This window comes from Erythrolamprus reginae, chromosome 5 (genome assembly GCF_031021105.1).
Source record: "Erythrolamprus reginae isolate rEryReg1 chromosome 5, rEryReg1.hap1, whole genome shotgun sequence".
Classification (NCBI taxonomy): Eukaryota; Metazoa; Chordata; class Lepidosauria; order Squamata; family Dipsadidae; genus Erythrolamprus; species Erythrolamprus reginae.
In genome coordinates this window covers 89,753,383-89,768,239 of record NC_091954.1, presented here as the reverse complement: position 1 = coordinate 89,768,239, position 14,857 = coordinate 89,753,383, and the positions used below count along the sequence as shown (strand labels likewise).

The 14,857-nt window shown below is 37.1% G+C and overlaps 2 protein-coding genes across 5 annotated transcripts in view; one reads left to right on the top strand and one right to left on the bottom strand.

Annotated features, from left to right (window-relative positions):
* Positions 1-14,857, bottom strand: part of MED12L (mediator complex subunit 12L) — a 228,774-nt gene that overhangs the window by 126,345 nt on the left and 87,572 nt on the right. The gene's annotated exons all lie outside the window — the stretch shown is intronic.
* P2RY14 (purinergic receptor P2Y14) lies at positions 5,976-13,763 on the top strand. The gene is made up of 2 exons (XM_070753443.1): positions 5,976-6,109; positions 12,733-13,763. The coding sequence occupies exon 2, from the start codon at positions 12,753-12,755 to the stop codon at positions 13,761-13,763; it is 1,011 nt and encodes a 336-aa protein (XP_070609544.1). The 5' UTR covers positions 5,976-6,109; positions 12,733-12,752.

The following is a 14,857-nucleotide window of genomic DNA, read 5'->3' as shown; positions in this document are numbered from 1 at the left end:
AACAAGCAGTAATAGTTTTTAATCTAATCTTACATAACTTCTTTTCTGGCAATATTACACTGCTAACCAGAGCTTACAAAACGTTTGTTAGACCAATTCTGGTCTAACCACATTGTATATCAGACATTAATAGAAACGAGAGAGTCCAGAAATATTTCACAAGAAGAGTCCTTTACTCCTCTGCTCTCAACAAAATACCTTATTCCACCAGACTTGAAATACTGGGATTAGACAATTTATAACTATGTTGCCTCTGATCTGATCTAAACGTAGTTTATAAAATCATATATCAAAATATCCTTCCTGTTAATGACTACTTCACCTTCAATCACAGCAAAACACGACCACAACCATGTAATAGATTCAAACTAAATGTAAACCGCTACAAACTTTACTGCAGAAAATATGACTTCATCAATAGTGATCAATGCCTGGAATGCACTACTTCACTCTGTGGTTTTTTCCCCAACCCCCCAAAACATGATACCTTAGCTTAGATCAGTGTTTCCCAAACTTGGCAACTTGAAGATATTTGGACTTCAACTCCCAGAATTCCCCAGCCAGCATTCACTGGCTGGGGAATTCTGGGAGTTGAAGTCCAAATATCTTCAAGTTGCCAAGGTTGGGAAACACTGCCTTAGATCATCTACAGTTGACCTCTCACTATTTCTAGGAGGATTGTAAGGGGCGTGCATAAGTACACACTGTGCCTACCATCCCTGTCCTACTGTCCTATTGTCCTCTTTTATCATTACTTTTTACTTAAGTTAGGTTTGTTCCATCTCAGCGATGAACCACCCCAAGAAATAGGTCCACACAAATGTATTTGACAAAATTTAAACATGTAATTCTAATAGTTTAGTAGTAAGGAGGTTTAAATGTTTTAAAATGCATCAGCAAAGCAAGAAATAAGTCCATTCAGTCTCAGCTGTTCATTAGAGTCTCAAGCAGTAAATCAAACTCCTCAAATATTTCTGTTTGATCAAAAACCTCTCATTAACATGACTCACTCTGAGTTGGCAGGAAGCAAACATTCCCCTTCTCAATTTGTAATTAAACATAAATACTCCAAGACTATGATCTGATCAGCCATCTAGCACATTCGAAAGTTGACTTATGCACTGACTCATCACAAGGCTCACCCTTCCATAGCCAAAAGGCATGGCTAAGTGTTATAGAGATCTATTCATGCAGAGACCTCCTTCTGCTCAACCACTCATGTCTTCTGACACTTTTGCATACTCCAGCATTAGGAAGAGCCTCTTCAATTCAATTCAATTCAATTCAATTTATTAGATTTGTATGCCTCCCCTCTCCGAAGACTCGGGGCGGCTCACAACAATAAAAACAGTATAACAATGGAACAAATCTAATAATAAAATTACATTAAAAACCCGCAACAATTTAAAAACCATACAACACATACATACCAAACATAAAATATAAGAAAGCCTGGGGGAGATGTCTTAATTCCCCCATGCCTGGCGATATAGGTGGGTCTTGAGTAACTTGCGAAAGACAAGGAGGGTGGGGGCCGTTCTAATCTCCTGGGGGAGTTGATTCCAGAGGGCCGGGGCCGCCACAGAGAAGGGTCTTCCCCTGGGGCTCGCCAAACGACATTGTTTGGTCGACAGGACCCAGAGAAGGCCAACTCTGTGGGACCTTATCAGCCGCTGGGATTCGTGCAGTAGAAGGCGGTTCCGGAGGTATTCTGGTCCAATGCCATGAAGGGCTTTAAAGGTCATTACCAACACTTTGAATTGTGATCGCAAACCAATCGGCAGCCAGTGCAGGCCACAGAGTGTTGTAGAAACGTGGGCGAATCTAGGAAGCCCCACAATAGCTCTCGCGACCGCATTCTGCACGATCTGAAGTTTCCAAACACTTTTCAAAGGTAGCCCCATGTAGAGAGCGTTGCAGTAGTCAAACCTCGAGGTGATGAGGGCATGAGCGACTGTGAGCAATGACTCCCTGTCTCTTCCTATTCTCCTGAGCCACTCATGGACACCTCTGGAGGTGCAATGGGCCCTGGTTGGCTTTCAGCCTCTGATACCCACCACCACCATCCTCTCCGACCTCACTATCAGACTCAGGTGCCAAGTACACTGGCCAAATATACCAACCCACACCCATCTCTCGGTCCTCAGAATCCGTGATCAGCTGCGCAGGATGTGGACAGGCCACAACAATGTTTATACAAACCACTACTATCCTATAAATGTTTGACAAATAAATAAAATAAATAAATAAAGTAAAATATGAAATGTATTAACTTCTCCACAAAATTTTCCTTAGGCAATCAAAAGCAAATCTTTAAAATCAGCAGTATAATGCCATTTTTAATGTTGTCAAATGGAAGTTTAAAAAGTAGCATTATTGATACTGAAGGATGCCAATGCAATATATTGCATAGCCAAAAGATGGCAATATATTACAGTTAATAACATATAAACTGACATGTTTAACAAGTTCACACTAACATTAATTCAAGGGAGGTTGGATTTAGTTTGCTTGTGGCTATGTAGGGATTCTAGGCTGATTTCTTTTTTAACTCCACCCCCCGGGTTCTGCCACTTCTCCTACACTCCAAATATATTTTTTTAAATGTCTCTAATCCAATTGCAACTCCTTTGACAGAGTTCTTATGATCTTATGACAGTTATCTTAATACATGCATTAAACAAATTATGCATTATTTTAAAATAGGCCCAATTCAAAGGGTTTATTAGCTGCTAATATCAACATATAAAACACATTAAAAACATGCAGAAGAAATAATATAAAAGCTATAAAAATATTCATCAATTCCTATGATGGCCATTTACAATCAACTAAAGCCAAACAGAGAAAGAGAGAAAAGAGTGTATCATTTTTGTTTGTTTATGAAAGTCACACAGAATTAAGGCAAACATCCAGGAAATTCCAAAAGCCTGTTTTATAATCCTTGTCCCTTGAGGAGTGGGTACTCTCAAGAGATTTTGTAGATTCGACCACATAGTCAGAATCCGTTTTATCAAGACAATACTGGATGAATCCCACTGCTGCATCTTACTGGACTTTAAAGGTAATACAGTAATCAGCATTTTGAATTGGGGCTGAAAGCCTATCAGTGTAATGACTTTAATTTTGAAGTTATTCTATACTGGAATTATTTTATTGTCTCATCAGCAAACGAGTCAAACATTATGATAACTGTACATCTCTCCCTTACCAGAAAAGAGATATCCACCTCTCCTTCACATTTACAAATACAGGTAGTTCTTGGCATACAGCCACTTATTTTGCAACCTATCCAAAGTTACAGTGGCATTGAAATAAGTGACTTATAACAACCCTCGCACTTATGACCATCATTGCATTCCTATGGTCACATGAACAAAATTTGGGTAATTGGCAACCTGCGAGTATTTTTGACAGTTATGGTGTCCTAGAATCATATAATCTCTATTTGTGACCTTCCCAGCTGGTTCTGACAAGCACAACCGATGGGGGAAGTTGGATTTGCTTAACCTTGAACAACCTTGGCAAAAAAAGGTAATAAAATGCAGCACAATCAACATAATAATTGCCTTACTTAGCAGTAGAAATTCTAATCCCAATTTGGTTGCAAGTTGAGCACTACCTTTACTAAGAAAAATTAAGCAAACCTCCCCACCCCCAAACTATAGAGAAAAATGTGATGCTAAAGTAAACATAGTTAACAAGTTTCTATAAACAAACTCCTGTTTTCCTTTAAATAAATCTGGTTAATAACATTGTGTGATCTTCTAATTTTCATGATGGCATACAGCTGTGAAGGGCTTGAAACAAAACATACTATGCATGCTTGTATAATGTCATCAACACTTTCCTGTGAATTTCTTGGGAAACAACAGTGGCATACAGGTAGTCTTCAAATTACAATCCACAATTGGGAATATTATTTACGTTGCTAAGTTGTTAAGTGAGCTGCACCCTCTTCTACAACCTTTTTTGCTATGGTTGTTAAGTGAAACATTGCAATTATAAATTAACTGTACAATCTTTAAGCAAATCCAGGTTCCCCTATTGAGCCTGCTTGTCATAAATTGTTTGGGAAGGTCACAAATCACATGTCAAATTATATTTCTCATAAATTTGTATTTATTTTTTTATTTATTTTGTCCAATACACAATGAGGGTTTTAGTGGGTATATATCTATATACACATACTAAAATACATGATGAAGGTTATAGAGGAGATACTCATAGTAAAATATATCTAAGAAAGAATAGAGAAGAAGATATAGTAATAGAACATATCAATGAAAGAATAGAAGAAGAGATATAGAAATAGAAGAAAGGTATAGGAGATATAGGAGAGCAATAGGACAGGGGACGGAAGGCACTCTAGTGCACTTGTACTCGCCCCTTAAATACATGCCAATGTCCAAATGCCCAAATTTTGATAACGTAGCCATGGAAATACTGCTATAATCATAAATGTGAGAATGGGTTGCAAGCAGTGAAGGGCTATCAAAATTTTTACTACCACACTGTGGGCATGGCTTATGCAGGATGCCCTTCATTTTCTTTCAACATCTTTCAGTGCAAAATGGGTGTTCTGGGGTGGAGCTCCATTTTCACTGCCCCACTGCGTGTCCGTCCCCCCCCCCCCCCGGTCTGGGCAATAGCCCACCCCTGGTTGCAAATCATTTTTTTCAGTGCCATTGTAATTTCAAAAGGTTGTAAATAATCAAGGATCACCTCTACTGACTTGGTATTTTGAGGTTTGAATGTTTGCATACAGTTGATACACAGTTATCTGATGGGGAACCCCAATGAAAATCTTTCTTCTTAATAAAAATGCCCAATAATAAATTTATAATTGAAGTAGACATAAAGAAAGAGAGAAAGACAGAAAGAGAAAGGAAGGGAGGGAGGGAGGGAGGGAGGGGAAGAGAGAAAGAGAGAGAGAGAATAGGAATTAAACCTAGGGTAATATCAATGTTTAAAGAAAATTTAAAGAATTGTTGTAGCACCTATGTCATTTCATTCTTCCATGTCAACAATACAGTCTGTTTTATATAAGCACAGCTACTATTTCTTTTTTTTAAAGGTTCATATGGAAAAAAGCAGACATTGTGGCATGCAATGGTTCCCAATCAGAAGGTAAATCTACCATTGATGGTTCATTCAAGTGGAATATTTCATAATTAGCTTTAAATCAGAAAAAAGAGTGTTAAAAAAAACTTATTTCACGTAATTACAACAGGAATGGTAACTTTTCAGCACCATGAATTCTTTCTATGTGACTCTCAACAGGTGGCAATGTGCCATGAGATCTGACTGATTTTATACAGCATTTCCCACAAGGACTTTTAACATATTACTCATCATTATTTCATGCATTTTCATTTTAAACAGGATTCATTTCTGACTCAATAGAAAGTGAAAATAATTACAAAGTATGTTTCTGGCTTTTGTAAAAAAGGGAAACTACATTAACAAAAGCCTAACAGCATTTTGTCTTCAGCTCTTGAAGTTATTCCATTAATGAGGATATTATCTTTTTGTGAAGCACCAGAATTCTCCCATAAAAATAATGCCCTCCTAGAAAAGATTTTCACTGCTTCCATATATATCACTTTGAAAAAGAATAATTAAATTTAATCAGTGTTTTTTAAAAGTATGGCCAAATAACTTTTTTTCTGATTAATATGAAAGTACAGGTAGAAGATTTATTACAAAAGATGTGCACTTCAGTAATTTTGAAATGTTTCCAAAGTAAATAAACAAATGTGCGGTTTGTTGCTTAATCCAATTTCTTGGGAACTGTTTAGTTTATAAGAACTGAGCATGGAAGAAGGATGAAATTAGAATTTAGAAAGAGTTGCTATCAGGGAACGTGTATGGTTTCAGCTTCATACATTTCCTTTTTCTTTCTTTTTTTTGGCAATGTTTTTAGATTTGTCACTCGCAATTTAATCAGCCCCTCATGGCCAGCTGCAGTATCAGCTGGGAGGTTGCAAACTCTACAACTCTGAGACTTTTACACCAGTGTAGGAATTGTTGGAAACTTAATTTCGACATGGATTTAAAAGGGTATCATCAGTTCTGAAATATCTGAGAAATTGTCAAAGTCTGTATGGTAAGAAATTACTATACATTTGTTTGTTTGGCTTTTTAAAATGTATTCTTGTCAAAATGCTTAATCCCAAATCTTGTCATAGGATTATAAGGCTAAACTGCAGACTAGAAAAAGATATTTGAAACACAATAAATGAATAGATATATGCTGAATATGTCATCCTGTTACTGGTACAGCATTTGTATTAAAGATTGCTTCCATCTCCAATATATCAGTATAATTAGCTATCTACTTATAGTTACTGAGATGGGACGAGAATTTAATGTTTTTAATTTTTTGGGGGGAAATAAAAGTGGAAAACATCTGTGCATCTTTGGAAATCCGGGAAGGTAAAAAGTACCATATTTAGAAGGAAGTATGACTCTTTTAAAAGTCCTATTTACTGGTATGTTATTGGACTGGACACGAAGAAAATTTAGCTTGATAAACAGTGCTAAAGAACAAATAACTTCCCTTTTACTACGAATATTCAGTATAGAATTATTGAAAAAAGAAAATAGCCCATGCTGGTTACTTCATACCGTAATATTGCATATTACACAAATTACAATATTTAAGATATTTATTTTATTAATTGGATTTGTATGCCGCCCTTCTCCGAGGGGTAGCATAAAAATCTAATTTATTACTATAATATATTTATTACTGTAATATATTAATTATAATAATATGTTTATTACTCTTGTTTTTATTATTAATATGAATTTTTATATATATATATATATATATATATATATATATATATATATATATATATATATATATATATATATATAATTAATACAATTGTTAGAAATCCTTGTCTTTCTGTAAACTTCATACTTGGTAGCATAAATTTGAGTTTCTGACATAAAAGCAATCCAATGATTTCAAAGCTCTGCAGAACAGAAATGAGAGGAGGGAAACACTTTTGCTTTATAATGACCTGGGAGTGCTTTTTAGGGGCAAAACTGGATACCACGCTACATTACATTGCTATATGGACAGCACGGGAGGAAAATATAGGTGTAAAAGAGGAAGTATGCAATATAGATGTGATGGGATATAGCAACCAAGTATTAAATGTTTGTATATAACAAATTGTGCTTAGTGAACTCAGAGGGATCACTAGAGTATAATTATGAAATAATAGAGTAAAAATAAAAAGTCAATGGGTTTCTGGAAATATACAGCAAAAAAAAGAATATTTTATGAATATAGTTCCGTTCTTGGAAGTAACTTATTTTGTTTTTCTTACTCATTTTCCTGTTCCTGTTTCTTTACTTTCCTTTTCTTAACTTATGATGTTTCCTTGGCAATTGAAATATTGGATGGCTTAACTAACAGGTTTAGTTTTCCTGGGAATACATATCTGTAATGTCTTTTGTGGCTCAATTTAACACCATAGATTCCAGCAGTGCTTTGATTTTTCTGGGAAGATATATTTGGATTAGGGACTTTTAGCTGGGCCTGCAATTCTGCTTTGGATGTTAACAGTTGGAATAAAGTGCATGCAAGTAGAAAAATGAAATGGATCCAAATTTCTTCTTGGCCCATACTGTGCTAAGGTGCTACAAAAATTATTGTAGCTATTGAGTTCTTCACATTGAAATCAACCAGTCTGAAAAGATAACAAGAAGTTCAATGACATTAGTGACTCCGAACTCTCACTTTTCCCCTGATCTTAATTTGATTCAAGGAAATGGATCTATATAGAGAGCCATTGTCATAAGAGGCTATAAAATCTCAGCATTAAGATTTTGGAGTTGTTTCAAAGAGAAAACAGTTAATACATTTTTCACGGATTCCCATAAACACAATCTATATGTAATCCCATGCAGAGTTTATTTCTGCAATCTCTTTGGACTTCCCATGTCCAAAGTAAAGTTCAATTGTGTAAATATCACATATTTCTTTTAGCTGTTCCTTCATTTTTAAATCAACTCATTAGGTTTTCAGCTATAAATGATGATCATAGAAATTTCCCATGTATGCAGAAATATTCCTCACAAAGGCATTTATGAATTTGGGGTGGGGAAAACTAGGTCTTGTTTAATAGCTGCAATCATGTAACTTCTTAGTGTGATTTAACTAAAGAAAGGAGATTTAAAAATGAAAAAGGGGAAAAAAAGACGAGTAATACCAATACTGTTCACTATATTTCTCTATCTTTCCAGCATATAACCACATATAAACTTCTATAATTTTCATATACTTCATATATTGCCTTTTGTTCTTTAAACTTCTCATTTTTCCCCTAAAAAATATAACTCCAACCATCTATAGCTTACTTGTTCTTATTCCTTTTATCAATATTATATATCACCTTTGTAATTTAGTCCTTATTTCCCCACTAAATATTTCTTGCCATGCTCTTCAAAACAGAGATTTTCATTCATGTCAAAAGCCATTCATCCCTTGCAAGAGATTGAATATTACTCACGGACTTTCCCTCAGCATTTCTACATCTTAAAATTTATCAGTCTGTTTTTCAATTTTAGCAAACTTTTACCTAGGAATGTAAGTTCATCTACTTTAATATTTCAACATTTATATGTAATTTGGATTCAATCAGTGCATTTCTTAACACTTAAATAATCAGATCCATATTTCTCACTATATCACTAAATGAATATGATCTCTGGCGGGCCCGGGACAGGGGTTTATCCTCTGTCCTGGTGCTCCTCGATCTCTCAGCGGCTTTCGATACCATCGACCATGGTATCCTTCTGCGCCGGTTGGAGGGGCTGGGGGTGGGAGGCACTGTTCTTCAGTGGTTCTCCTCCTACCTCTCTGGCCGGTCGCAGTCAGTGTTAGTGGGGAGTCAGAGGTCGGCTCCGAGGTCTCTCCCTTGTGGGGTGCCTCAGGGGTCGGTCCTCTCCCCCTTGCTATTTAACATCTACATGAAACCGCTGGGTGAGATCATCCAAGGACATGGGGTGAGGTATCATCAATATGCCGATGATACCCAGCTTTACATCTCCACCCCATGCCCAGTCAACGAAGTGGTGGAAGTGATGTGCCGGTGCCTGGAGGCTGTTGGGACCTGGATGGGTGTCAACAGACTCAAACTCAACCCGGATAAGACGGAGTGGCTGTGGGTTTTGCCTCCCAAGGACAATTCCATCTGTCCGTCCATTACCCTGGGGGGGGGGAATTATTGACCCCCTCAGAGAGGGTCCGCAACTTGGCCGTCCTCCTCAATCCACAGCTCACATTAGAAAACCATCTCTCAGCTGTGGCGAGGGGGGCGTTTGCCCAGGTTCGCCTGGTGCACCAGTTGCGGCCCTATCTGGACCGGGACTCATTGCTCACAGTCACTCATGCCCTCATCACCTCGAGGTTCGACTACTGTAATGCTCTCTACATGGGGCTACCTTTGAAAAGTGTTCGGAAACTTCAGATCGTGCAGAATGCAGCTGCAAGAGCAGTCATGGGCTTACCTAGGTACGCCCATGTTTCACCATCACTCCGCAGTCTGCATTGGCTGCCGATCAATTTCCGGTCACAATTCAAAGTGTTGGTTATGACCTTTAAAGCCCTTCATGGCATCGGACCAGAATATCTCCGAGACCGCCTCCTGCCGCACGAATCCCAGCGACCGATTAGGTCCCACAGAGTGGGCCTTCTCCGGGTCCCGTCAACTAAACAATGCCGGTTGGCGGGTCCCAGGGGAAGAGCCTTCTCTGTGGCGGCGCCGGCTCTCTGGAACCAACTCCCCCCGGAGATTAGAACTGCCCCTACTCTTCCTGCCTTCCGAAAACTCCTTAAGACTCACCTTTGCCGTCAGGCATGGGGAAACTAAACATCTCCCCTGGGCATGTTAATTATACATGGTATGCTTGTGTGTGTGTTTGCTATTACATGGGGTTTTCTTAAATCGTTAAATATTTTAATTAATTGGATTGTTGTGACTGTTTTTACTTGTTGTGAGCCGCCCTGAGTCTCCGGAGAGGGGCGGCATACAAGTCCAACTAATAAATAAATAAAATAAATATGAAAAACTGACATGAACTGCTTCTTTTCTTTCCCATATAAAACCTGCATAGAATAAGCCTCAGTGTATCTTTATCAATATTTATTTATTTATTTATTAGATTTGTATGCTACCCCTCTCCGAAGACTCGGGGCAAGCTCACAACAATAAGAACAATGTAACAAATCTAATTATTATTATTATTATTATTATTATTATTATTATTATTATTATTAATTAGATTTATATGCCGCCCCTCTCCGCAGACTTGGGGCGGCTCACAACAGCGAAAAAACAATATATAATAACAAATCTAATATTAAAAGTCTAAAATAACAATTTAACATTAAAAGCCTAAAAACCCCATTATTTAAAAAGCATACACACAAACATACCATACATAAAACTACATAGAGAAGGGGATATGTCTCAGTTCCCCCATGCCTGATGGCAGAGGTGGGTTTTAAGAAGTTTACAAAAGGCAAGGACGGTGGGGGCAATCCTAATCTCAGGGGGGAGCTGGTTCCAGAGGGTCGGACCCAGGGAAGAGCCTTCCAGAGAAGACTCTTCCCTGGGTCCCGCCAACCGACATTGTTTAGTTAACGGGACCCGGAGAAGGCCAACTCTGTGGGACCTAACCGGCCGCTGGGATTCATGTGGCAGAAGGCGGTCTCGCAATATTCTGGTCCGGTGCCATGAAGGGCTTTATAGGTCATAACCAACACTTTGAATTGTGACCGGAAACTGATCGGCAACCAATGCAGACTGCGGCTATTTCAGAAAAAAATAGTAAACATCACTATCTGTTTTCAAGTAATAATTATATATAGGTCCATTTCGTCAGAAGCAAATTCTGTAATGAGTTGTTCTAGTTAAGGGTGTATTTTTTTTGTGTGCATCTACAGATGAATTTGTATCAATAATATTTCTGGGAATGATTTTGGGACACAGAAGCTTAGACAATCATCAAGCAAAGATTCTCTTAGCCCAAAGAAGGAAAAGGAGTGTGAGAAGCATCTCGGAAGGAGTCTTCCCTAGTTTTAAGGAAAGGCAGTATTTTCAGATCACCTAGATTTTGGTTTATTAACCCTTACAATAAAGATAAGTTAGCATTCATCATTTGTGCTTGTTGTCTAGACCAGTGTTTTCCAACCTTGGCAACTTGAAGATATTTGAACTTCAACTTCCAGAATTCCCTAGCCAGCAAATGCTGGCTGGGGAATTCTGGGAGTTGAAGTCCAAATATCTTCAAGTTGCCAAGGTTGGGAAACACTGGTCTAGATTACTTCAAACAGACAGCATAAGTCTTACAAATCTGAAAGAATTTATCATCTCATTTACTTTTTTCTCAAACTAACGAAGGACCTTTTTTATGGGTTTTTCATTCTATGAGCTGAGATACCGTTTGCAAGTAGGTGAAGTTTAAAAATGAGAACACATTGTTTAAAGCTGCTTTATAAAAAGGTGAGTTTCTGAAGTTTGAGAAACCCGGAATGAATATTTCCTACTATTTATGTATTTCTTAAAATATTTATATGTTGGTCGGCCTATATAAGAATAGACAATCTTAGCAGAATTTTAAAAAACTGAGCAGAATTATTACTAGCTAATACTGCACTGGCAAACCACCAGGAAATGCAGCTTTAAACTTAATTGGTGGGGTGAGAAAAAAGAAGGTAATGGCAAGGGAGAGGGGCGGCATACAAATTTAATAAATAATAATAATAATAATAATAATAATAATAATAATAATAATAATAATAATAAAATATTCTTTATTCTTATAAAGAAAACTACAAGCAGGTGTTGTTATCAGAGGCTAAATTCAACTTTCAGTAGAAGCAATTAATTATTTTCTTCTATCACATTAAAAATCACACTTCTCTAATAGTACCCAAGGGGCTGCTTAGGGTACTGCATCTCAACATTAGAAGAAGCTGAATTACATACATATAGTGAGTAAAACCATTTTTAAAAATCATACACTGCTTTTATGATGAGTATTTGCTAGAAATTGCTTTGATCCTGCCCAAAATTGTATTTCAAAAAATCTTTATTTGCCTATTTATCTATCTATCTATCTATCTATCTATCTATCTATCTATCTATCTATCTATTTATTGGATTTGTATGCTGCCCCTCTCCGTGGACTCGGGGCGGCTAACAACGGTGATAAAAACAGCATGTAGAAATCCAATACTAAAACAGCTAAAAACCCTTGTTATAAAACCAATCATACATACAAACATGCCATGCATAAATTGTAGAAGCCTAGGGGAAAGAAAATCTCAGTTCCCCCAGGCCTGAAGGCAGAGGTGGGTTTTGAGGAGCTTACGAAAGGCAAGGAGGGTGGGGGCTATTCTAATCTCTGGGGGGAGTTGGTTCCAGAGGGCCGGGGCCGCCACAGAGAAGGCTCTTCCCCTGGGCCCCGCCAAACAACATTGTTTAGTTGACGGGACCCGGAGAAGGCCCACTCTGTGGGACCTAATTGGTCGCTGGGATTCGTGCGGCAGAAGGCGGTCCCGGAGATAATCTGTCCCGGTGCCATGAAGAGCTTTATAGGTCATAACCATTTGCAATTACATGTGACCTTCTGATATTTTAAAATAGAAATATTCATGCAAATTGTTTCCTGAAACTTAACTTGATCTTTTTATTTTATTTTCAGGGACTGAAAATGAACTAAACATGCTCAATTCAAGCAATACTTCAAAAAGTAACTGTGATACCAATGAAATCATTACCCAACGAATTATTCCATTGATCTACAGTTTCATTTTTATAGGTGGAATACTGTTAAATGCTGCGGCAGCTTGGATATTTCTTCACATTCCTAGCAAGACAAGTTTTATTGTTTATCTCAAGAACACTGTCATTGCCGACCTTATTATGAGCTTAACTTACCCTTTTAAAATATTTTCTGACTCCAAAATTGGACATTTGCAGCTCAATGTTGTTGTCTGCCGCTATTCTGCTGTCATTTTTTACCTAAATATGTATATTAGTATAACATTATTTGGACTCATAGGATTTGACAGATGCTTTAAAGTAATGAAGCCACAATTCAACACTTCGGCTTACAATGTCCAGTGTAGCAAAATTGTATGTCTGGTCATATGGCTGCTACATATTGTTATCTCTTTTCCCAACATTATTTTAACAAACCAAAGTTCTACAGAAAACAATTCAAGTGACTGTATAAAATTCAAAAGCTCCCTTGGAGTCCAGTGGCATATAGTTTCAAACTACACATGCCTAGCAATTTTCTGGATTGTGTTTTTTCTCCTAATAGCCTTCTACAGTTCCATTGCCAAGAAAATATATATTTCACACCAAAAATTTAAGAAAAACTCAACCCTGATAAAGAAAAAGACCAACCGAAATATTTTCACCATCATGCTTGTGTTTATCATTTGTTTTGTTCCATACCACCTGATCAGGGCCCCATATACATCAACACAAACTGAACCTGATAACAACTGTAAGGTTAAAAATATACTGTTTTACCTAAAAGAATTCACATTGCTACTGTCGGCTGCAAATGTTTGTCTTGATCCAATTATTTATGTATTCCTTTGTCAACCGTTTAAGGAAAAACTGTACCAAAAATTGCATCTGAAACTTAAGACATCTGAAGACTTCGAAAATTCAAAATCAAGAAAGTCAAATGCTATTGTTGAAACAGTTACTATTGTATAAATTCTAACAGCAAGCATCTTCAACATTAGGGAGATGTGGGTATGTTGTTGAATTAAGGAAACCGTTTATGAAAAAAATAAAACATAAAATATTTTCCCTATTCAAGTCATTGTTGTAAATACCTATCTGCTTACACCATGAATTGATTACTCACTCAATTACTCAAGTAGTACTCATTTACAACCATAGTGGGACCATAATTTCCACTATTAAGCAAGATAATTGTTATGTAGTTTGGGGCCAATTTTATTATCCTTTTTGCCATTGTTTTTAAGTGAATCACTGCAGTTGTTGAGTGAATCTGGCTTCCTAATTGACTTTGCTTGTCAAAGGTCAGCTGGGAAGGTCACAAAAGGTGATATCATGACCCTGGGTGCTGCAACCACTGTAAATACATGCCAAAATTTTGATGACCTTGGGACTGCTGCACTGATTTGTAAGTGCGAGGATCAGTTGTAAGTCACTTTTCTTCCAGGGCTTCTTATCACTGAATGAAGGGTTGTAAGCCAAGAACTACCTGGTTTTTGTTTGGTTTCTCTTTTTTCTTAATATATCTAATTATGAAGATGTCAAAACTATGTAGATGTGGATAATATATTATGTAAAGTATAGCAAAATAAATACGTTTCACCAAACACCATTTTAAAAAACCAACAACCTGGATTTAAGAAATGTTATTGAAAGAAATTGGCTGTTTTTTTCTGAGTTTCTCTGAGATTTCCAGTCTGTTTCATATAAAAGAACTCTCTTCCATATTAGCATATCTACAAATTCAACTCTGCATCAAACATCCTACTCAAAGGTATGTGAATGGGTGTGTGAAAACTTCAAATGGTTTCATATGTACATTAAGGACAGATTCCTAGAGTTTTTCTTCTTTTTAGAGCTGGATACCAGTATTTTTTTCAATCTCATTTGAAGCAGAGAACTGCATAGGAAGGAATGAGAAATGAGCATTGTCTTTTGACGGATAGGATTTTTCCTTAGAAAATCAGGAGGTAGCTTAATTTTGTATTCCACACGGCAAAAGTGTATCAGCTCATCTGTCGGTTCAACAGAATGACAACTGCACAAATGAAATGACCGACACACAG